General features: G+C 42.8%; 1 protein-coding gene across 16 annotated transcripts in view; it reads right to left on the bottom strand.

Moving 5' to 3' along the window:
- The window catches only part of Npas3 (neuronal PAS domain protein 3), an 825,122-nt gene that overhangs the window by 54,713 nt on the left and 745,405 nt on the right, over positions 1-25,004 (bottom strand). For all 16 annotated transcript variants that reach the window (XM_039078152.2, XM_039078154.2, XM_039078153.2 and 13 more), the window contains one exon: positions 23,694-23,812. In XM_039078152.2, coding sequence (XP_038934080.1) covers positions 23,694-23,812 — 119 coding nt within the window. The remainder of the gene's footprint in view (positions 1-23,693; positions 23,813-25,004) is intronic.

Raw genomic sequence — 25,004 nt, 5'->3', positions numbered from 1 at the left:
ACTTATCTTTTTAAAGTATTTTTTTTTAACCAAGCAAAGTGGAGCAGGATGATCCTATGATCCCTTGGTAACACTGGAAGCAACAAGGTGACCTTTCTGAGTCTTAGTTTCCCATGTGCCATCGTTTCATTCATATCCCTTAGAAGCCCTGGAAGAACCAAGAGAAGCAAGGAAATTTAATACTTCATTAATAGTACAGTACCATGTGGTATAAAGTGCTACCGATAATCTCCCTGTGACAAAAATCTTGGTCACTGCTGGAATAGAATTCAGTTCACTTAGCTTATCGTGGGAAGACTTGCGATAACGGAACCTCAAACCTCAGAGCCTGTTCATCATCCGTGGCTTTCCTCCTGCATTTGCCTGTGCTTACCTGCTCCACTCTGCCTCCTCCCCCTTGTTCACACCACCTTTCTCGTTGGGGCACCTTCTTTATTCCTTTTCACTGGCAGAATAACTTATATCCATTAAGAAATAACAGGTCATTAATTAAGTGTCCTTTCCCCTTGGTCACTCAAGGCCAAAGCTACCTCTCCTATCCCGTTCCTACCATCCTCCTCTCTCTCACCTAATCAGTGCCAGCCCCCTTCTCTCAAGGATGGCTTTGTCCTTGTGTTTCTTACTGCTTCCCTTGGTTGAGGCACAGAATGTGTCTGATTTCTCTGCCTACCTCGCAAGCTCAGGACTACAGGAGGGAGGCTGACTGCTGAGGCACTCTGATTCTATTGCAGGAGAATTCACAAGTTCTTAATTTCATTTCTTCTGATCCTCGCCACTGCCTCAGAGACGCGGAGAACAGATATTAGTATCTCCATTCCAGAAATAAGAAACCAGAGGCTAAGAGATGAAGTGCTGGGTTGTGATTGCACACCTAAAATATAGTTCAGACATCCCTCCAGCTTAGTGTTCCTATTCATTGTCTCCTTGTGTCTCCTGCCATGCTCCATTCCTTTTTTGATTTGTCTGGGCAGTCTAAGCTGCTCGGCCTTCCCTTGCATTTCTGTCACCTTTCAAGATGGATTTTTCCTCAAACATTTATATTAACAAGATTCTTCTTGGCAATTAGTCATTCTCTGAACACAATGGAATACCTTAAGAAGCCATGCTATCAAAAGTATAGAAAATACCAGGCCATAGATTATATAGAAAGTATATTTTCCCACCCTGAGCACTGAGGAGAATATCGTTACTGTGTTTACTTCTAGGCACCTTGTGTGTCTCCATAACATTATTTAAAGACTCTGCAAAGCGAATATGCCATCACAGGAACAAAGAAGACTAATCAATAAAATATCATACTCAGAGCTGATAGATTAATGAGGTAATCTCTATCAAGAGATACTTAGCTGCTAACCAAAGCAAATGGCAATGGGAAGGAGCCCCAAGGAGCTCATGGTGGCTCCAAGGTCTATATATATCAGACTTGACTCCTGGTGACTTTAGCTAATCCTGTAACCCCCAGACTACACAGTGGAACAGTCACGATGGCAGCTTCTGTCTATCTTGATTTTCTTTGTCAGCGTGTTTTCTACCTTTGCTGTCTTCAGAAATGGGTAATCTGAAGGCTTCTATTAATGGTCATTTTTTTCTTACCCCCAAAATAAATGCCTAGGACCAGAAACATAGTGAAGAGATAAATTTGTATTGCTAAATGTATGTTAATTTAACACTTTCCAAAGACACTGACATCCCAAGATTTTATAGTAAGGTCCTAACAAAGACAACATTGCATGGTCATGTCAGCCACTTACAGTTCTCAGAGTCTTTTCATGCCAATGCTGTACATTAATATCATAGCAACTCTGTGATGCCTGAAGCAACCAAGTCAGGCTGAATGAGTGTCTAAGGTCAAAGACATACTAAGGAAAACTGGGACTCAAACATAACTTGTTACTAGCAAGACCCAGGTCACCCATAATGACAATGACAACATTTCTTATATCATCTAACATGGACACAAAAGCTATACTATACATAGCAATTGTGTGTTGTGCTCATTAATTTCAACTTTTAACTTACAGGTAGTTAATTTTTTGGTGGCTTGCTGGAGTGGGACAGTAACTATTCACAGTGCCATCAGATATCGAGTTTAGGTTACAATGACTGTGTGAATCAACTTTGGCTCAAATATTTTGCTATTCAATTAACGGTCAATTTTTATGCAACTCACCAAGTGACCCTGTGGTCATCTTAATTGGTCATAAATATGCCTACTGAATTGCCTACTTACTTCAGAAAGACATATAACCGTGCTTTTCTTTGTCCATAGGCAGATTTTATATCTTTGCCCTGACCTCCAGAAGACAACCCAAAGGGGTCTGGAAGTTCACCAGCATTTCAGTTCTCTTAATCATTCTAATTTTCTAAATGACATGTTCAAATTTCAACTCGGTCACTGGAAGTAACAGATTGAACTGAGTTGTAGGTGACCTGTGTGCCATGACTTACTGTAGAGCCCTGAGGCTCAGTGCAAAACAAGTTCTCTATGACTGGATCTAAAATTAGAATCTTTCAAAACTCATTTTCCCTTACCAAGCAGGGCTAAGGCAGGACCTTGTGGCTATTTTCATTGGCATACCACTTGCCTTCTCCATGCTCTATCCACGGAGCAAGACTCAGAAGATCCCAGAAGGGCTGATCTCCAATAACTTTGTCAGTAACACATGACTCATGTGTGCCTATGCTGTGCCTTCCCCTTCCACTGATTATAGGTTCCCCTTGTATCTGACTCTTCCTTCTCATATCTAAAGGCTGCCTGTTATAGCCATAATTTCTTCTGTGATAAACTACATGGCAATCTCTTCAGTGAGAAATGCTCATGTTCCAAAGAGGCTCACTCTGTCAGTTCTGCCTCACAATAGTCAACAACACATCCAGAGACCTTTCAACTCTCTGTTTCTGTGATGTTACAGAGGAATAAGGGGACTAGTATGGTGAAGGACTCTCAGAAGATGTGGTATTTGACTTGGGGTGAGGGGAGAGGATAATGAAGCTTCTTAGTAAGTTTCTGAAATGGATTATTTGTACCTCTGTTCTTCATAAATTCAGGGGATAGTGATGGGGGATACTGATTTTAGAACTGACACAAGATGTTGCTCACCTGTGTGTCTACCCAGCCATGACCTCTCTGTACCACTTTCAACTTAGCACCAATCTAAGAAGCACGGTGAAGTGGATAGGCAAGAATGAAATGCACACTTTCTTGGCTGTGGAGTGTGACACTTTAATGCCACCATTTAATGTCCATGTTTTCTTTCTTTCTTTGCTACAAAAGTCACCCCCCCACACACACTGTGCTCTACCTCATTGGTATTTAGGGGTCTAGATTACATTTTGTGCCATCCCTCCACTCTCTTCCCGTTTCCATCCCCCCATACTCTGCCCATTTCCTTAGCCCTCTCTTTTAAAGAGCAGGAAAATGCCTCTGATATGAGATGGCACTGCTTTCGTGATGTGCGTGAGTGCATGCTGCCGTAGCTTGCTCTTGTCAGCTGCACCTAATGCCTTCCCAAATTCTCAGTTTTCTACACAGGTTCAAAAATCAGTTTACCCAGGGTAACTGGTGTTCTTTACAAATGTCTGAGTGGAAGATTGCTTACCTCTAGCCCTTGGAAACCTCACCTTGTGTAAGAGGCCATTCACTCTGGGTATGGGGCACTGAGGTCAAGCCCCTCTAGAATGCTCTATCACTAAAGCACATATCTGAGATTGTGTTTATAAAGCAACAGGTTTCCTTTTTGTTTTTGTTTTGTTTTGGTTTGGTTGTGGCTCTCAGTTCTAGGGTTCCCAGTTCAGGAGTGTGTGAGGCTTTGTTGCTCTGGGCCTGTGGTGGCATATCTTGGTGGGCCTGTGTGACAAGAAGCAAAAGAGTAAGCAAGGAGGGGCCCAAGGTCCTATAGTCCTCTCCAAGGCCACACTCTTAAATAACCTAAAAGCCGCTCACTAGGCTCCACCTTTTAAAAGTTCAGCTACACCTTTATCCTGAGGACTAAGCCTTTAATTTACCATCTTTTAGGTCCCATTTCAGATCAAAACAATAGTACCTAGGAATGGAAATCTCATTCTTGACTCATGGACATCTGATGGTGGAGAGAGGAAGATGAAAAGAACACGTTTGTAAAGGAACAATAAATCATTTCTTTTCCCCAAGAGTTGTTCTCACCGTGTTTGCTGTTCTAGTTGCTGAAGCCAGAGCGAGGAACCCACAGATTTTGCTGGATGTGTGTTTTCTCGCTCTGTAGGGTACTGGCTATATGATCTGATAAAAGCTGCAACTAAATGATCCTTTTGCTTTGCATTCTCAGAGCCATGAGTGTATTGGCGACCCCTCCCCATCCTGCTTTTGGCTCTAGAAGGTTCATTACTTACAGTTACTGCAGAATCAATTGGGACTGACCAAAATCAGTGATGGAATTTATAGCATAATAAATGCCCTGCCACACCAGTGTAGTCACACACGAAAGGCTTGGGGGTGGTGCTCTTTGAAGCAATCTTTCTACCTCATGGAGAACACTTAAAGAAATCCATTTCACAGAAGCATTTTAAGCATATTTTGAGAAGTGTAAGCCTGTCGGCATCGGAGCTGATTTTCCCCGAGGCAGATACTATTGCAGAAAAAAAAACATTATTGATAAAAGAATCTTAGCATATTGGAATTTGGAAGAGAGATCCTACACATCTTCATTATTCCCATCAGTCTGGTTGAGGTCCATTTTTCAAGCTTCTATTATATTCCACTTTCTCTGTAAAGTGCCAGTTTTGCAGAAATAAGGTGTAATACTTCTCAAAGAACACAGGCCAACTTTTCCATGTAAAAATCTAAAGCCTACCCGGGTTGGCTCCCAAAAGCAATCATACTCTGAAGTACACTCAAAGGATGTCCCAGGTGGCAGCATCAACAATATCTCCTTTTAAAACTCTGCAAATGGCACGGGAAAGACAGCTCAGAGGTCGAGAGCAGCGGTTGCTCAGGTTGAGGACCTGGACTCAGTTCCCAGCACCCACACGGTGGCTCACAGCCATTGTAACTCCAGTTCCAGGGGATCCGACACCGTCTTCTAACCTCTGAAAGCATTAGGCATACATGTGATGCACTTATTCTTTTGTTCAGGCAAAACATTCATGCACATAAATAATTCTTTACAAAAAAGATAACCAACTTTAAAAGTTGAAAGATCACACTAGTGTCTGGTCTTGTGAGCAAGTCCTCCTTTGTGACAGTCTGATGCACGGTAGAAGTGGGGCATGAAAGACTGAAAAGAAAATCAGAGCGACAGATGGTAGGCCGTCCTCCCCAAAACTCTCTTTCATATTACGCATGTGATTACTGATAGCAAGCACTAAAAACCCATTCTCCTTGACGGAGAAGGGCTGATTAAGTTGTCGTGTGAAGTCACACTGTGGCTGTGCCAGGGATCCAGTGCATCTGTGAGTGCGGTCCCATCAGAGTCGGCTTCTTACAACACTATCAGAATTTATGAACGTGGATGTCTTTAAGGCGAGTGAACCTAAATGCTTGTTCATTAGTTGAGCATTAACTCTGTGTTGTTTCAGTACATACAAAGAAACCATACACCGCTCACCCATTTGTGTCCAGTTCAGTTTTCCAGCTTCTGCCTATGGCAATGAGAAGGAGCCAAGAACTACTAGGAATACAGTTTCCACTGCAGCCCTGGGAGTCAACTTAGGCTGAAATATCTACCAGTAAGAGGCTTCCTCATGGTTTGGGGTTGTACTCCATGAGGCTACGCTAGCTTTGTGATAAGAGTAGAAGCATTTATGAGCAATTGCAAACACTGATTATCTCGGGAAGAAAAAGACGTCTGAAAGAGAAAAATAATAAATTATCAGTCCGATGAAAGCAACCCAGCTGGTGTGTAAGCTGGGGACAGCGCAAACGGAGACACTGAGAACAGGGAGAGTCATGTCTTTTTAAAGAAACTCTTGGAAGTTAGTCATTGATTTTTAATGGAACGCCTAATGTGGTAGTGCATTTTAATACCCAGGAACTCAAGAAGTTGAGGCTCATGGGTTCAATGTCAGCCTTGATGGCATGGAGAGACCCTTTCTGGAAAAAAAAGTGATTATGTATTCAATCCTAGGAAAGAAAATTTTACTTTCTGAGGAGGAGAGAGAAGGGGTAGACATTTGTATATACTGAAAATCTAATAACCATGCTTGCTTTAAAAAAAGCCAACAATCTTGCATATTCGCTGGTATAGAACTCCTATTTTATGCCACCATTGATTTTCACTGAGAACAGCTGCTTAATGGCAGATGAGTTATAACTGATATGACAAGTACAGATTTTATAGGGACAAAGGGTTCAGTGTCAGAGGACACAGCTGAAAAACACTGCTCCTATCTTAGAAGCCCAGGATCTTATGATACCTGAAGGCCTCTCCCAGAAGGCAGATCCCTAGTATATGTCAAAAAGGACTCTAACTAGGGTCTAGCTCTGACTTATTTTTAAATTAAATAATTAATTAATTAGTTTGTTTTATATGAGTATACTGTAGCTGTCTTCAGACACACCAGAAGAGGGCACCAGATCTCATTACAGATGGTTGTGAGCCACCATGTGGTTGTTGGGAATTGAACTCAGGACCTTTGGAAGAGCAGTCAGTGCTCTTAACCTCTGAGCCATCTCTCCAGCCCCTAGCTCTGACTTCTTATTGTCATTTATCTTGTAATCTAAGATTTCACTGTGTAAGGATCTTTTGCTAGTTTTGCTTTTGCTTTGACTCCAGGAAGATTATATTCCTCCTTTTGGAATGTCTATTTATATGAACAATTTGAGGGTCAGAAAAGTTCCTGTATGTATATTGGTAGGATGTCAAAAAAATAAAAAATAAAAAAGGAACAATGATGTGAGAAATTTCTAAAAGGCATTTCCCAGTGGCTGACTTAAATCTACATACTTAGTCTCTTGTCCCATAGGCAACGAACAACCTTCATGGCTTCCTTGTTACAGAATCATGTCCCCTTTTCTTATAATGAATCCAAGACATTTTGTTAACATGAGCTCTACCTAATTTCCATTCTTGTTATTCTGAACACTGCATATGGAACTGCAGGAAACCAAGACTTCTAGTCCTGTCCACAGTTGCTGAGTTCTCCGATTTTCTCTGCTCCCCACTCACCTCCCCTGAGATGGCTTTGTGCTCCATTTGCCAGAGCACCAGACTTCTTTCTCTACAATGGACTTGACTCTCATTGCTCTGTCAGCCCTGTCCTTCTGCCGGGTGAGCCAGTCCATGAAGAACTGGCTGCAGTGATGCTGCCTTTGAGATCTATTCCGTTCTGTTTCTCACTCCATTCTGTTGTCCATCCACACACCCCTACTGTAGCACAGAGCACAGTTGCCTCATAAGCCTTTCTTTGTGTAATCTGCCTAAATCTAGCCTCTGTTCTCTGGACCAAGGACTCGGTTTCATTCATCAGTTGTCTTTGGAACACCAGCACAGCGTGTAAGGCACACAAGTACACGATCGGTATGGAGCTGATGAATGGGCAAAATCAATTGCTAAGTACTTTGAATGTCACGTGACATTGAAGGTGGGAAAATGAAATCCTTCTTGGTTATACTGGGTTTCTCTTTTGTTTTCTTTGACTCTTAGAATCTGATAAGGGTTATTTTCAAAATGTTTTCAGTATGCACATGGAAAGCTTTGGGGGGCCACATTCTGGAACTAGTTGGAGCAATTAAAATTACTGATTTCATACCACTCTGCAGAGAGCTGAAGTAGATAAAGCTCTGGGGTCAGCATATGCCTTGTTCAGCTTTCTTTAAGGCATGGGGAGTCATAAAGCTTTCTATTCTATCTTCAGTGAAATGATGGGGCTGAAATATCACCTCATTTTTTATGCCAGGGATGATTTCTTCTCACCTCCATGATGTCAAAAGGGAATTACTCTTATTAGAATGACAGATTACTAATGATGCTGTATGAAAAGAGAAGGAATAGCTGAAATCATTGTAATCCAAACAGCCAACATACCCCATCCTGACTGAGCATACGCTGCTTGGTACTTTGAGCAGAGTTTCTACAATGTCACAGCTGTGTGGAAATTATTCCAAGCAGGAAGTAAATCAAAAGCAGGTGCCCATGAATTTTCCCTAGCAGAGCACCATGCTTTAAAAGTTTTTAGAACTGGATGGCATGATTAGGAGGTGTGATCACTGAATGTAAAAAGGAGAGGAGCCTCTGGGCACTCTGCTGTCTCAAGGTTTCCCTTCCACTGAGATTCCTCAAAGGGTAGGACCAGTCCAGGCTGGGAGATGACTAGACAAGCAGTCTCTCCAGACTAGTCATCTGTTAGCTGTCCAAGGAATAGTGGCAGTGTGGTTGGAGAGCCTGAATTTCACTCCCCTTTCACTTACTGAGCATGCTCTGTCTGTCAAGGCCTACTTTGAGGTTTCGTTTTTAGGCTATTAGGACTACAGTGGTCTGTGAATGCCCAATGACCTACAAATGCCAGGTCCTACTACTTTTGTGCCTTCAAGCTCAAATCCGAGTACGTTAAAATTTCCCATCATGTCCAGGTGCTAGGGATATGGCCATGATGGTGTCTTGGGTAAACTGCTTCCTCTTTTAGATCCTTCTCTTGAATGAGATGAGATAAACATTTCACAGGGAAGTTGGTAGTTTATTAATAACATGAGTCAAGAATATCAATGTCAGGCCTAGTATGGTGCCTTATGCCTTTACTCCCACTACTTGGGAGGCAGAGGCAAACTGATCTCTATAAGTTCAAGGCCAGTCTAGTCTACACAGTGAGCTCCAGGAAAGCCAAGGGATGAGAAACCCTGGTTTAAAAGCCAAAAGCCAAACCAAACCAAACCAAACAATAACAACTCCTTCATCAACATTTTCTGGTTCCATAGTATATTTGTTCACGAGCCTTGGAATTTATATTTATAATTCCACTTATCACTAAAAAGTGTTTTTCCCCAGGATAGCTAAAGCTATCCTCAACAATAAAAGGACTTCAGGGGGAATCACTATCCCTGAACTCAAGCAGTATTACAGAGCAATAGTGATAAAAACTGCATGGTATTGGTACAGAGACAGACAGATAGACCAATGGAATAGAATTGAAGACCCAGAAATGAACCCACACACCTATGGTCACTTGATTTTTGACAAAGGAGCCAAAACCATCCAATGGAAAAAAGATAGCATTTTCAGCAAATGGTGCTGGTTCAACTGGAGGTCAACATGTAGAAGAATGCAGATCGATCCATGCTTATCACCCTGTACAAAGCTTAAGTCCAAGTGGATCAAGGATCTCCACATCAAACCAGACACACTCAAACTAATAGAAGAAAAACTAGGGAAGCATCTGGAACACATGGGCACTGGAAAAAATTTCCTGAACAAAACACCAATGGCTTACGCTCTAAGATCAAGAATTGACAAATGGGATCTCATAAAACTGCAAAGCTTCTGTAAGGCAAAGGACACTGTGGTTAGGACAAAACGGCAACCAACAGATTGGGAAAAGATCTTTACCAATCCTACAACAGATAGAGGCCTTATATCCAAAATATACAAAGAACTCAAGAAGTTAGACCGCAGGGAAACAAATAACCCTATTAAAAAATGGGGCTCAGAGCTAAACAAAGAATTCACAGCTGAGGAATGCCGAATGGCTGAGAAACACCTAAAGAAATGTTCAACATCTTTAGTCATAAGGGAAATGCAAATCAAAACAACCCTGAGATTTCACCTCACACCAGTGAGAATGGCTAAGATCAAAAACTCAGGGGACAGCAGATGCTGGCGAGGATGCGGAGAAAGAGGAACACTCCTCCATTGTTGGTGGGGTTGCAAACTGGTACAACCATTCTGGAAATCAGTCTGGAGGATCCTCAGAAAATTGGACATTGAACTGCCTGAGGATCCAGCTATACCTCTCTTGGGCATATACCCAAAAGATGCCCCAACATATAAAAAAGACACGTGCTCCACTATGTTCATTGCAGCCTTATTTATAATAGCCAGAAGCTGGAAAGAACCCAGATGCCCTTCAACAGAGGAATGGATACAGAAAATGAGGTACATCTACACAATGGAATATTACTCAGCTATCAAAAACAACGGCTTTATGAAATTCGTAGGCAAATGGTTGGAACTGGAAAACATCATCCTGAGTGAGCTAACCCAATCACAGAAAGACATACATGGTATGCACTCATTGATAAGTGGCTATTAGCCCAAATGCTTGAATTACCCTAGATGCCTAGAACAAATGAAACTCAAGACGGATGATCAAAACGTGAATGCTTCACTCCTTCTTTAAAAGGGGAACAAGAATACCCTTGGCAGGGAAGAGAGAGGCAAAGATTAAAACAGAGACTGAAGGAACACCCATTCAGAGCCTGCCCCACATGTGGCCCATACATATACAGCCACCCAATTAGACAAGATGGATGAAGCAAAGAAGTGCAGACCGACAGGAGCCAGATGTAGATCGCTCCTGAGAGACACAGCCAGAATACAGCAAATACAGAGGCGAATACCAGCAGCATACCACTGAACTGAGAATAGAACCCCCATTGAAGGAATCAGAGAAAGAACTGGAAGAGCTTGAAGGGGCTCGAGACCCCATATGTACAACAATGCCAAGCAACCAGAGCTTCCAGGGACTAAGCCACTAACTAAAGACTATACATGGACTGACCCTGGACTCTGACCTCATAGGTAGCAATGAATATCCTAGTAAGAGCACCAGTGAAAGGGGAAGCCCTGGGTCCTGCTAAGACTGAACCCCCAGTGAACTAGACTGGTGGGGGGAGGGCGGCAATGGGGGGAGGGTTGGGAGGGGAACACCCATAAGGAAGGGGAGGGGGGAGGGGGATGTTTGCCCGGAAACTGGGAAAGGGAATAACACTTGAAATGTATATAAGAAATACTCAAGTTAATAAAAAAAAAAAAAGAGGAAGAGGAGGAGGAGGAGGGGGAGAGGAGGAAGAGGGGGAGAGGAGGAGGAGGGGGAGAGGAGGAGGAGGGGGAGAGGAGGAGGAGGGGGAGAGGAGGAGGAGGGGGAGAGGAGGAGGAGGAGTAAGAGGAAGAGGAGGAGGAGTAAGAGGAAGAGGAGGAGGAGGAGGGGGAGAGGAGGAGGAGGAGGGGGAGAGGAGGAGGAGGAGGGGGAGAGGAGGAGGAGGAGGGGGAGAGGAGGAGGAGGGGGAGAGGAGGAAGTGGAAGAGGAAGACCTTTGCCCACCTTTTTGGTTACAGTTCTGGACTATTTTAACTACCCTTTGCTAGAAAGTCATGCAACAAATGAGATTTCAACTTCTCTGTCTTCAGACATCAGGGATGCTCTGGTGGAGACAGGCCCTCTTCCATGCCACCCACAATGTCCCGAGAGCCACACCTCTAATGTACAGAGGAAACACCAGTGTCAGGAGACAGTGTCAACCACCCCTGACTCACGGGCACCAAAGGCGAGTCCTACTGCTTAGTTTTTTTGTTTTTTGTTTTAAACAAAAAACCAAAAAAAACCCCAAAGAGCTGGGAAGCCAGAGTACTTACGATGCCTGCCTTCCATTGCAAGAGGAGGCAACGAAGTGCTGGGGTGGGAAGTGTGTAGGATTTCCTAACTCACCCTGTTAGAGGTGCTCCTATTGAGCCACTCTGTTGGTGACTTCTATAAGGACTCAAGAGTTTGAAGGACGTTTGGTAAGGGGCTGTTGAGGAATGTTAATGTGTTCAGAACTACCAAGTAACAATCAAGTAGCTCTTGATTACGCTTCTAGAGCTCTAGCCCTAAGAATTAGGTACAAGTGGGGTTTAAGCTAAATACATGCTAATTTTTAGCAACCAAATAGTAAAGTATGAAAAATGCCTGCCACACAGTGTGTTAGCTATTAGTGTACATTTAAAAGGCACAAGAAAGTGTCAACTTAAACTTACCAGGGCATGGAAAGTTAAACAACTACTTGTTCATAGAAAACAGGTTCTGAACTCTAAGTCCCTTCTAAAGAACTGTAACTCTTAGCCAGAAGAGGGATGCATGCTGCCCTTACTACAAACCATGAACAGTATATATGAACGCTTTTATTTAGGAAGCAGAAAAGTTTATTCAATTTCAACTGTGTGCTTTCTACTATTCTTGGATTTTGTGTATAAACTACAGTTGAAAGAAAAGAAACCTGCAGAAATAAATATATACAACAGGTTGTGATCAGTGCTCTGAGAAGTAATCGTACAGAGGGGACAGCAGGTGGCAGGTTATAGGGCAGATGCTTGAGTTAGTTTTTATTGGGAATGGGACAAGAGACTGATTTTTTTTTGACAAAAATCTCAGCGAAACTCATATCCAAGGACAGCATGTACTCTAGGGAGAATCTAAAGCTAGAACAAATACTATAAAGTTACCTGTAAAAGGAAGGAAGAGATACTGCTATGAGTCAAATGACGGTGTATAAGAGCCTAACTGTGATTCTTCATCATGCCAACTTGAGATCAAAATGTGCAAGTGTGCTTAGCTCAAAATGGAAAAGCAGACTGGGTCTGGTGGCACATGTCTTTAATTCCAATACTCCAAAGGCACACGCAGGTGGATCTCTGTGAGTTCAAGGGCAGCCTGGTCTACAGAGTAAGTTCTAGGCTAGTCAGGATTAGATTGTGAGCCCCTATTTAAAAAAAATCAACAGACACAAAAATAAAGCCTGTGCACACATATACACAGGCACACATGCACGTCAGTATGGCAGCCCTTGAATAAGACTCCTGAAGGAGACGAGCAGGTCACAATGATTATTCTTCTGGTTCAATAAACATCTTACTGCTCAAGAACTTTGTAATGAGAGTATGCTTTTAGAATGATTGCCAGGGCATATGTAAGGTGTGATTGATACTATGTTCCTCCAGAGAGGCAATATATGAGAAGATCTGGAGTCCAGGATTCTAGCTCCTTTTTTGTTTTCCTTTTCCTACTTGGAATGAGCAAACAGAATTTCCTTGGAGATGCAGCAGGGTTTAGGTCACAGTAATAGTTGCCTGCCCTTAAAAGTTCCTTTTATGATATGTGGAGGGTCTAAACAAGCTTGGAACTTTGTGCATTGCAGATTCTAGGAGTACCATTTATTCCAGAGATCAACAGCATCAAATTAGCCCTGCCTCTACTACATTTCTTACATTAAAGGGCTGTATTAGTCTTGCCATGACGCTAAATCAATTCCAAAGAGAACCATTTGGTATGTGCTTCTTTTGTTAAAGGGACAGATGACGTATTTCAGTCACATTTTGTCCCTTATAATCAAATCAATATTCAGGACACTAAAGCACAGAGAAATTTCCCAGAAATAAATGCCTTTTCTATATTCTGGAGAAATCATTTATTATTCTGGAGTTCATACAACTTCCAGGAGGTGATCTGAAGAGGTACTGGTGAATTACTGCCCATCGTTATAGGTACACATGCAGAGGCTCAGGTAGTCTTGACTCACCTCTGTTAGACTCTCAGTGAGATCCAGGAATGGGAAGCATCTCCCATGGGCTTGTTCTACATACTCCTGGGGCCTGGAGTCATGGTAAGGACTTCACTTTCATGTCTTTTGTTTACTTTACAGTAGCCCCACCAAGGAGGCTCTCTTACCATTTTCTCTTTATGGGACAGGAAACTACAAATATTCAAATGATCTACTTAAAGTCAAAGAGCTGGGAATGCAGAACGAAGTCCCCATCCTTGGTTTTCTGATGTAAGAGCTCCATGCTTAATCACTGTTCATCAGGGTGGATTTGAGGTGTACTGAGTGTCACACAGAGTAATCTATCTTCAAGCAGTTAAAATGTGCAGAGTTTAAAAAAAACTATTACTTCAGCCATTGGAAGAGATTATTTTGGGGAGGCAGGGACTCTCAGCATATCGAAGTGTTGGCCTGAGAAGAAATGATGAATTGTCCAAGTGTTTACCTTTTAGTTCTCAGGTTCATTTAAAAACCAATTTCTATGAACCCCTGTCAATAAATGGAACAATTATATAAACACATCTGTGAGAGTGAGACTATAGTGATGAAACCATTACAGGTTTTGAAAAGTATTAAAGACATCTTACATTGAAAAGGACATTTTTTTTCCTTAGGGATGCCATTTCCAAAGTGGCCATCACTTTTGTTGTTTGTGCTACAAATGCGTAGAAACCAGAGAAGATACAACATCAGCCAGATGGGCTATAGTGCCTTCCTCCACTTTCTTCTTTACATAATGCAAAATGGAGGACCTGTAGGTTGGTGGCACATTTAGGTCGCAGTCTCTGACATACTTAGGATTTAAGACACATCATAGAATGGCTAGTGATCATATCTCTGATTGGTGAAATAGTTCAGTGCTGGCAGAAATGCCACATCTCAAGCTGGAACTACTGTCTTGTCTTGATAATGGGAAATACATGCTTTTAGATCAGAAACAATGTCAGATATATAAGATGATACTGGAAACCATGTTCTGGTGGACAACTGTGCAGAGATGAGCAGAGAATAAAATGATTTAGAAATTGTGATTTTTATTGGTTCTCTGCTCTATTTGCATTTTTTCACCAGGGTAACCTCTGCCTATAAATTCTACTCTGGAATTTTTTTTTCTTCTCCAATTTTTTTCTGGGTGTCGGGGTTGATTGAAAGGCAATAAATGCACGGTCTTAGAAAGTCTGAACTGATTGACAGAAGCATTGGTCTCTCTGCAACTCCATCTATTGATTTGACAAGATAGCCACGTTCTGCACAGCTTGGATGCTGTAGGATGCTGCAGCCGTCCTTTCAAGACAACATGAAACTGAAGCAAAAGCTTCAGCAGAAGTATCAATGTGCCTAGATTATGGAGCATCTCTGAAAACCAGACTAAGAGGAACTTTTGGATGATGGCAGAGAGAGAGAGAGAGAGAGAGAGAGAGAGAGAGAGAGAGAGAGAGAGAGAGAGAGAGAGGAGAGAGAGAGGGAGGGAGGGAGGGAGAGGGAGAGAGAGAGAGAGAGAGAGAGAGAGAGAGAGAGAGAGAGAGAGAGAGAGAAACAACTTCCAACTGATGAATGCTCTCAGAAATCTCCAGTGAAAAGCTGTAGCCACACCACACCCTCCATTAGTGCTAGGCATTCCTCCATGCAATGCTGCTCTCCGAATGTAATTACTTTCTTGGGCAAGCCGAGAGCTAGTTCCCTACGACAGTACTTTCTATACTCTTTACAATTTCTGAGGAGTCATAGAATTGGGCCATGAGGGAGGTACTAGCCAGTACTCTAATAATTAGAAATGCAGCCTGTAAATGTTAAAGCGGGGAGAACATGAAGTTGGATCAGTAGGGAGGGGTTGGGATGTTGGGACAATAAAATATGATCAAACTATATTACATAAAATTTAAGAATTGTAGGAAAAAAACTCTTTCCAAAGATCATCTAAAAGAAAGAAAATGGCAATCACCACAGACTGACAGGAAATGACAGCGAGATGCTAATCTGTATTTGTCATTTTCTGAACTAGTGTCCACAGGAATATTGTACACTTTGATTTGGGTAAAATATTGAGAAAGATTCACAATTATTTGAGGGAAAATGGAGAAATGGAAGCCAGTTCGTGTACAGTTATTTGGGCTTATAGCTGTTCCAAGGGTCAGTCTAAACCAATGGTTCTCAACCCTTTAATGGGTTTAATATAGCAATGCTGTGACCCTTTAATACATTCCTCATGTTGTGATGACCCAACCACAAAATTATTTTTGTTGCTATTTCACAACTGTAATTTTGATACCGTTATGAATAATAACATAAATATCTACGTTTTCTGGTTGTCTTAGGTGGTCCCTGTGAACGGGGTCAGTTGACCCTCAAAGGGTTGTGACCCACAGGTTGAGAACCACTGCCTCTAATGTCAGAGTAGCAAATGGTAGGTTAAGCTCTATTGTCAACCTGACTGGATAGGGGATTGCCTTGAGGTTGATGTAGATCTCCGGGTGTATGTGAGGGTGTTTCCAGAGGTAAACAGTGGGAAGCAACCCTTGCCTGAGGGGTAGGGGTAGCATCAACCCATAGCCTGGTGGTACAGACAAAATAAAAGGGGGAAAGAATAGAAAGACAGTAGGCATTCACATTCCTCTTTCCTGCTCCCTGCACAGAGTGGTACGACCTCGACTTCTCTGCCATGCCTCCCCTGCCTGTGCTGGATCTATGTCAACATAACACAAGAGGAGGGAACCTTGATCAAGAAAATTCCTCCCTAAGAAAAGGCTCTAGGAAAGCTTGAAGGCCATTTTCTTAATTAGTGGTTGATGTAGGGGCCCATCCCATTGTAGGTGGTGCCATCTCTGGGTCGGTAGTTCTAGCGTCTGTAAGAAAGCAGGCTGAGCAAGCCATGAGGACCAGTAGGCAAGTGAGAAGCACTCCTCCATAGCTTCTGCATTAGCCCTGCCTCCAGGCTCCTACCATTTGAGTTCCTGTCCTGACCTCCTTCAGAGGTGACTGCAATGTAGAAGTGTAAGCCGAAGAAACCCTGTCACCCTTTGCTTTGATCACGATGTTTCATCACAGCTCAGACTTCCATGGTGCACTGAGGCAGCTGAAGGCATGAGCCAAAGAAATCCTTGTCTGGAAATTGTCTCTACAGTTTGTCCAACGCAAAAGAGAAGTCACTAAATGCTTGCTATCTAATGGTATGAAATGGCACCCAGTCCTGTAGACAATCCTCATTCACATTTCAAAAGAAGGGAAAACACGCAGTTTAATTCAGAAAACATTTGCTGAATAGCAGCCTGATGCAGCAGACAGCGCTTGGGGGGAAAGGAGAACATACCCAGCATTCACCATGGAGTCTTAGAAAGGAGAAGGCATTTGGATTCAGGAAATATGGATACTTCTTTGAGCCTTGCCTTTTACCAAGTCATATTTCTGCACCCCAGTTTTACTTACTTACTTTCAAAATTGGGAAATCAGAGGTAATTGCCTAAAAAGGCATATTATGATATTCACTGAAATTATAGGAAAATATTTCATAAAATGGCAAGGAGATGCTTAGTTGAGCTTGAGTGATTTGATCTGTAGGAAAAACACAAAATTATGTACTACTTCACTTTACCAATAAGAAAACAGGCACAAAGGAGCATGTGTGATTACACAGTAGCTCAGAGATGGAGGGGGAATTAAAAAAGCAGTCAGTTGTGGGTGTCATAGTGGTGAAGAAGTTCCCAGGTAGCCAAGACGCATTTTGGGAAACATAAACAACACGGTCAAGACCATAGCACCATGACTGTACAGATGCATTTCAGGAAAGATAAGGGTCTGGGCAAGCTAGGACCTCCGTGGAAAGATTCTCAGGGAGAATGGCTCAACAAAGAACCTGACGTCAGCTTCATAAGCACCCTGTACTGTGAGCAGCTGAGGATACGGCAGCAGAGAAGTCAATGTCTCTGAGTCCATGGGAAGGTACCCAAGCAGAGCACAGGAGAAGCAGGGAGAAATAAAGTCTCCTAGGAGCTAATTTGGAAATGTCTCACGGCAGATCCGGAAAAAGAGGCATTTGGGTTGGGGAATAGAAAGTGGCACAGGGAGACCTGGCCAAGTTCAGCAGTGCTCTAGGGGAGGCATCTTGAGGATTATGGACCTGCCTGAAGAATTAAACCAAGGGCCAAAATTCCAAATAAATGATAGAGCAAGATCTAGGCTAGTATTGCAAGCACCCTGAAACTCATCAATAGAAACATCCAAGCAAGGCTCAGTTTGTAGAGAAAGAACCTTCAGCCTTTGGAATTAACTAGCTGTGATTTTGGTGTTGAGCTCAGTAGCAGGTGCCATCAAAAACAATACTCTTTGTAATTATTTACTCAGGTCATCAGGCTTGTTTGCAAGCTACCAACTGAGCTGTCTTGCTAGCCCTTAGTTTAAGTGTAGTATTTTTTCTTCTTCTCCCACCCTCTCTCTGTCTTTCTCTGTCCCTGACTTTCTCTCTGTCAGTGACTTTCTGAGGCAGGGTTTCTCCATATAGCCCTGTCTGTCCTGGAACTCACCCTATAGACCATACTGATCTCAAACTCAGAGGTCTGCCTGCCTCTGCCTCCCGAGTGCTGGGATTAAAGGCATGTACCACGACTGCCTGGCAAGTATAGTATTTCTAAACAATATTTTGCAGTAATCATTTTAGAAATGATCATTATAAGAGGGATATCAGAGTGGAAAACATGGCTTTCTGTGTCTGTAGTCTAGGAGCTGATGCTCTTGGTACAGGACTTGAGGGTATTCTAACTCTAGGTAAATGGGGTGGAGGGTGAGTCAAGGGTGAGCATGCACTGAAAATATCTTTTGGAAGACATAATAACTTGTTCTTTTAATACGTTCTGAGTATTAAATGGCTTCATATTAACTGAGCTTTTCTTACGAGATGAATGGATAAGCCCCAAGAATTCAAGAACCTGTAGATACAAAGCGAATTTACCATGGAAGGCTCCATAGGTATCATCAAATCTTTAAAGAGTTCTACAAAGTCCAAAGAGAATAAAACCACTGTGGAAATTACATGATCTTATTTATGCCACAGGACAGTTCCTATTTATGCTAGGAACTCCCAGAAACTCTCAGAACAAGAGATATTTGTACTTTCAAAGACACTTACATGTATGATTAGAGAAGGCAAGGCTTTCTTTAGCTAAATTGCTACTGTACATTTAAGACTAAGAAGTTTATAAAATGGAAGTTACCAACAATCTCAATAAGCAGTGATTCTCAACCTGGAGGTCATGACCCCTTTTGGGGTTGACTGACCCTTTCATGGGGGTCACATATCAGATATCCTGCATACCAGATGTTTACATTATGGATCATAACAATAGCAAGAGTATAGTATAAAGTAGCAATAAAAATAATTTTGTGGTTGGGGATTCACTCGCAGCGTTAGGAAGGTTGAGAATCACTGCAATAAACTAGTGAATTACCGGTTGTTCTCTTGTTCTAATTCTTTATATCTTAAGGAGACGGTATGGGCTTTCAGTCATTTAGTTCAAGATTTTGGCACCAAATCATCCCAGATAAAGGTTGTTGGGGTTTAACTTTTTCCCTGAATTCCCCCTGCATCCCTTTATGATCCCCGAGTACCTGCCATACAGGAACAGCCATCACCCTGGTGAAGAAGTGAAAGACACTCTTAGTACTGCAGAAAATGGGATAGGGACTCTGTTTCCAGAGTATAGGCTGCTCTGCTCTGCTATTAGAGTCAGGACATTAAAACGTGTGGGGATGAATATTCCAGAGATGACAGAGGTGCTGGTGGGCATGCAGGAGTAGATTAGAAAGCTGGAAGTTCCACACCGACGGAAGCTATCCTCCAAAGACAGGAGCTGAGGAGACGACCCAATTAGCGTTCCTTTCCATAATTTTCCTGATTACATATCTCCTTCTGCCCCATGTGCTCTACCTAGTAAGTTCCCCCAGACATAGACCTAATCAAGAAGGCAGAATATTGATGCAAGGCAATTTAAATGAGAGCTGTGTTATGCTAAGATATGTGGCCAACAATGAGACCCAAACAACAGGGAGGCCCCTGAGGCATAAAAAGTGGCTTGACCAGATAACACTCGACTGTGGATTTCTAGGCAGAGGAGGGCAAAAAGAACAAAACTTCATTAGAGCAATTTCCTGAGGTCTAGGGTGTGGCAAGTGTGGCAAGTGAAGCCTCCGTACCCCATTGCTGTATCAGGGGACTGAGTGGGCCCTTCTTGGTTAGAATTCTTGGTTATGAGGTCCAGGCTGAGTAACCCTTATCTGAAATGCTTGGGGCCAAAAGTGTTTGAGCTTTTAAAATATTACAAGAATTTGGGGGATGGGACTGAAGAAGTTCAAACCCAAAAACTCATTTAAGTTTCATAGACACTGTATGCACAAAGCCTGGAGGTAGACTCATGGATTATTTTTAGTACCATCTGTGCTTTGACTGTGACCTGGCAGATGGAGTCAGGAGTAGAATTTCTCACGGTGGCATTGTGCCACCGGTCAGATGCTGCAAACTTTGGAGATCCAGCTTAGGGGCGCGTGCCATCTATGTGATCAGGATGCGGGCCCTGGGAAGGAGGATGGGTCTGTTAGATTCTCCATATCCCGGTGCATTAGAGGAGTGGGACATTGTAAGCTACACCAGGAAGGTCTCAGGCAGAGTGCTTTCCTTTTAGAAATGTAAAGGACCAAATACTGAGGCCCACCACCTCAGTGATGACAGATTGCCTTCGTTCTTGATGAGTGAAGCAGAAGGGTTGAGAGGGCCAATTCTGGAACTCAATCGACCGGCTTTCATTCCAATTCCCTGCAGCTGTTTAAGAGCTGCACAAGGCAAAGGGCTGAAGGCCACCTGTGAAAGCCTCAGTGTCACAGCCTGCAAATTGCATACAATATGCAGACTACATGGAGAAGATTTTAAAATAATGCTCCTTTGCGGACTAATAGTGCACACTTCCCTGTACTCAATTATCATTGGGTATCTGCTCCTTCTGTTGCTGTAAATGCTACCCTGACAACCGGAAGAGATGAAGTCTTGGAGAAAGTTAGAAAGGTCTATAGACCGCATAGTCCAAGGTCATAGAAAAAAATAAAGAAATACAATGACCTAGACAGTCCTGTGGACATTTATGGGAAAACCAACATGTACATGATGATAATAAATTAGAAGGAATATTGGAAGTACAGAGAAATTATCATTGCAGTTCCTTTTTATTGCGTTTATTGTGTGGTGGCGGGTGATTACCAGTTTTATTGGAATGTTTTATAAGCTGCTAGATTTACTTACTGAGAATGAACAGATAAACAGGGACGTTGCTCAGCTGTGTCATGTCACCGGCTCTTGCTGGACCTTCCCCTAACTTTCAGACAAGGTTAATTAATTAGGAACGTTTGTTGCAAAGAAGGGGCAAGGTTGGGCCTGCTGGAAGATTCATCTTACAAGGGGCAGGGGTGGATAAAATGGTTGTGGGTAGCAGATCTGAGGAGGGGCACAAGACATTGGCTAGAGCTGTCCGTGGTTTCTTGAGACAGACTTCCTGACAGGCATGTCGAAGTGACATGAGGTAACAGGTTCTAGAACTGTTCCTTAAATGCTTGCTAACTCCTTTTTGCTCAAGGTTGTCCTTTTGAAATTTTGTCTCCTTTTTATAGTAAGAGGCCTTTAATCCCAGGTTCATGTTGTTTCAGACATCTCCCCCTCCAATTGTACGTGTGAGGTCCCTTCTTACTCATGACTTACAGGCCACAACATGCCACCAATTTTGGGGAGCCTCCCGTGACCTGTCCTATCTAAAGTGGTGTCTGGGGCTCACATTTCCTCACTTCACTCTGCATAGTGTAGCCTGGTGAGTAAAGGCAGGGGGTATGGAGTCAGCATTCTAAAGTCTGAGCTCTCTTTCCTCAGCATGTGACCTTGGGCAGGCTAATTTTCCCACCCTTCATTTCTTTATGTGTATTAAGTGAGAACAGCCCCAACACTCTCTTCTAGGACAGCTGTGAGAGCTAAGCATGCCCAGCCTGTCACAGGGCTCTAATCACTGCTTTACTACTCGATATAGTCCTCTCCCCACTCCGATGTTTCGAGCACTGTGAAAGGGAAGACTTTGCATTGTTTGATGCTGGGGTTGTTGACTCTAAAACAAGGCCCATACTGGGAGCTCAAAAGTCTCTGTTGAATGGATGGTGTTCACAAGTCTAATCAGATCAGGTAGCAAAAGTAGCTTTACTGAGGCACCCAGATGGCCAAGTACAACCCAAGGAGGTGCTTGGTCGGATGCCTAGACAAACTGTCCTTATTGTTGTTATAGCCATCCATACCACTCTTTTTGCAGATCAAATATCCAAAGAGCTTTGTAAACTATAGTTTGTAGATTATGAAATCATTTTTTAAAGACAAATTAGTTTATGATATTTGAATTATACTAGCTATTGCTTTCCACTTGTGATATGCCCATTATCAACCAGCTGGAATGAGAAAGGATGCTGGCAGGCAGGAAAGCAAGAGTTAAAGATGGACCCCAGGATTCCCAAATCTGGAGTACAAGGAATGACCCTTTCTGCACTTAAACAATATCTCACATCTACAGTCTACTTAGAGAATCCAAATGTGCTCGTGGCTAATAAGGAGTAAATGTACACTGTTCTCCAAGACAGGGACGCATCAATGGCCATGAAGAACAGGGCTGTCTTCCTTCCCGACAAGGCACTGACGTATAATAACTGGCTATGGGGAAAGCTACTGTAGGAACTGACCGGTTGCTCCCTCTTTGCTTCACACCCAGCTAAAGGTCAAGGTTGCTTCTCCTGTGCCTTTCAGACTGTAGGACAGCTCAGCTAAAGGTCGTCCTGGGAAGGATTTTCCACCACCTTCCTTTTTCTTAAAACATTTTTTTCCTTTAAAGAATTAATGTCAATGAAAGTGCATGCCTCTGACTCTATACAGCCGCTAGCATTTTGATGACTTACATAAAGGTTTTTAAACCCTGTCAGTAACGGTTGTTAGAGCCACCAACAATGCTGGTGTCACCCTAAAGAACACAGATAAGCTTTAAGGTCTCAGCCTGGAGCAGTCGCGCTGGCACACTGGTGCGACATTCTGTCTGTGTTTGCCTTCCGATGCACAATGAATGCTGTTTAAGAGACTGGTTAGTGTGTTGTAAAATTGTATGATTCAGGTTTCCAAAGGCATTTCATAAATTTTCTAGCTCTTAATTTATGTTGCTATAGTAACCAGAATGTTGGGATTTCTTGAGATATCCTCAGCCTTAAAACGATGGTGCTGTGTAGATTGTGACTCCAAACTCGGTCTCTGCGCGTGAGGAATATGTGTATACCTTGTAGTTTTGAGTATTCTGTGGATGCCTAAGTACGACGGATGTCCAGGAATTATAATTTTAAAATGAAGTATTCTAAGATTCCACCTGGTGTGTGTGTGTGTGTGTGTGTGTGTGTGTGTGTGTGTGTGTCTGTGTGTATGTGTGTTTGTGTCTGTGTGTATGTGGGTGTGGTGACCATAGTTTGCTGTCCAGTGTCTTCCTCAATTGCTTGCCCTCTTACTTTTCGAGATAGTTTGTCACTGAACCTGGAGCTTGATAAGCCTACTGACTGTGCTAGTCGGGGCTGACCAGCAAGCCCTGGGGATCCTCTTGTCTCTCCCTCCTCAGTGTCACTCAGCCTGGCTTGCTAAGTGGGTGTGCTAGGAACACAAACTTAGAGTCCCTAGGCTTGCACAGGGAACACTTCACCTTCTCCCCACCCACCCCCAGACTCGTTTCTATTTTATCAGAAATATTATTTTGTGTACAAATCTAGGTGATAGTGTTATTGACTGGGATCGTCTTTTCAGAGAAAGGGGATATTTTAAGGGGAATGTGAGAAAAGGGGGACTCTCCTAGAAGGTATTATAGAACAATTCTTGAAGGATTGAAAGGAATTTGACTCTCCCACTCCACCAGTGTGAATTCCTAACAGGCGCTGAAGCACTTGGCATATTAATAACCAGGGGCGTGAAGGAAATACAGGGCATTTGATGCACCAGTTACATCTGAAGTGATAAGGAGGGGATATAAAGATGTCTCTGTTGAGGTAGAAAAATAGCCAGGGAGCCTATGGTATGCAACACTTCCAGTCCCATGTACTAATTATATGGACCCAAAAGCAGTTGGGAAACTTAGTGTAAACTGCCTCTGGTTGGCTGTGTTCCCTTCCCAGACCCAGCTTACCTTATATCCCGACGACTTGATGTGCACTCCGCGTTTGGTCAGAGTAGATTTCATTCGGATGAAAAAGGACCGTTCAAGGGTGTTGTCAGTAGTTAGCAGACCGGGGCTGGTTGTCTCCACTGAGGAAGAGAAAAACACATACACGTGTGACTTCCACCTCTGCATAGCGCCCCAGAGCCGTTACTCAGGTGCAACCCTTGAGTTCACTAAAAATAAATGACTGATGGGTGCTAAGAGTGTTGTAATCAATTTACCTCGTTGAGAAAATGTTTACTTTGCAGAAAAGAAAAAAAAAAGAAAAATTAAGGCATCTAGAGAAACTCCTTTCCAGTTTTTAGCAAGAGCTTTTCAGGTCATTTAATTTGCTGCAGCTCCCTGAGTGGGGCCTGATAGTAAGTAATTGCCTCTTCCTTCGAGCATTGGCTGCCATGCGCAGAAGCAGTGCTTTGAGAGGGAAGGGCCCAAGTGTTGATGGGATGGACAGGGTATAGGCAGGGATGCTCTAGCAACAGGGACTGCTGCTCATTCTCTCTCCACAGCCTTCTCAGGTGGGTCTTTTCACTGTGACTAGGAAGCTGCAATCCTCTCAGCTGAGTGCGGTTGGAGGCAAGAGAATGGGATGGACAGGCAAAAAGAAAGGAAAACGACACAGATATTGAAGTCTCATCGCAGTGGCTTGTTGCCCAAGTTGTCAGCCAAACAGCAGAGCCTGTTTTTCTACTTCTGATTTTTTTTTAAGTATTTATTTTATTTTTAATTATGTGTGTCTGTGTTGGGGTTCTGTGCACTAGTGCAGGTGCCCACAGGAGCCAGAAGAGGGCGTTGGATCTCCTGGGGCTGGAGTGACAGGGTTTGGTTATGGGTTCCCAGCTGTGGGCTCTGGGAGGTGAACCTGAGTCTTCTGCAAGAGCAGTGCTTGTTCTTAACCGCCGAGCTACCTTTCCAGCCCCTCTACTTCTCCACGTTTAATACAGGACATTTTCTATCTTAAACAGAGCAGTCGCTCTACTCCAGGAAATGCTTCTAGACTGAATAGAATATGTTTTTACCTTTGTGGTGGGTGGCCACAGGTTGATCTAAGACCCTTTATCCAAGCAATGGCAAGCGGGCTATAAAGGTCAATTTCCTTTTAAAGACATTTTGAAGAGATTCGATAAATTGAAGCATTTTGCTGCAAATAAATTAAATTTGGGGATTTTATACTAATAAATATTCTAATTTTGGTCTTCTTAAATATTTTTTTCTTATTTGAAAATTAAAAAGAATAAAGTCCATCAAAAAACTGGATTTTTTTTTTTACTAGCTTTAATG

This window comes from Rattus norvegicus, chromosome 6 (genome assembly GCF_036323735.1).
Source record: "Rattus norvegicus strain BN/NHsdMcwi chromosome 6, GRCr8, whole genome shotgun sequence".
Classification (NCBI taxonomy): Eukaryota; Metazoa; Chordata; class Mammalia; order Rodentia; family Muridae; genus Rattus; species Rattus norvegicus.
The sequence above is the reverse complement of the archived record's forward strand: the minus strand, read 5'-3'. Positions and strand labels throughout refer to the sequence as shown.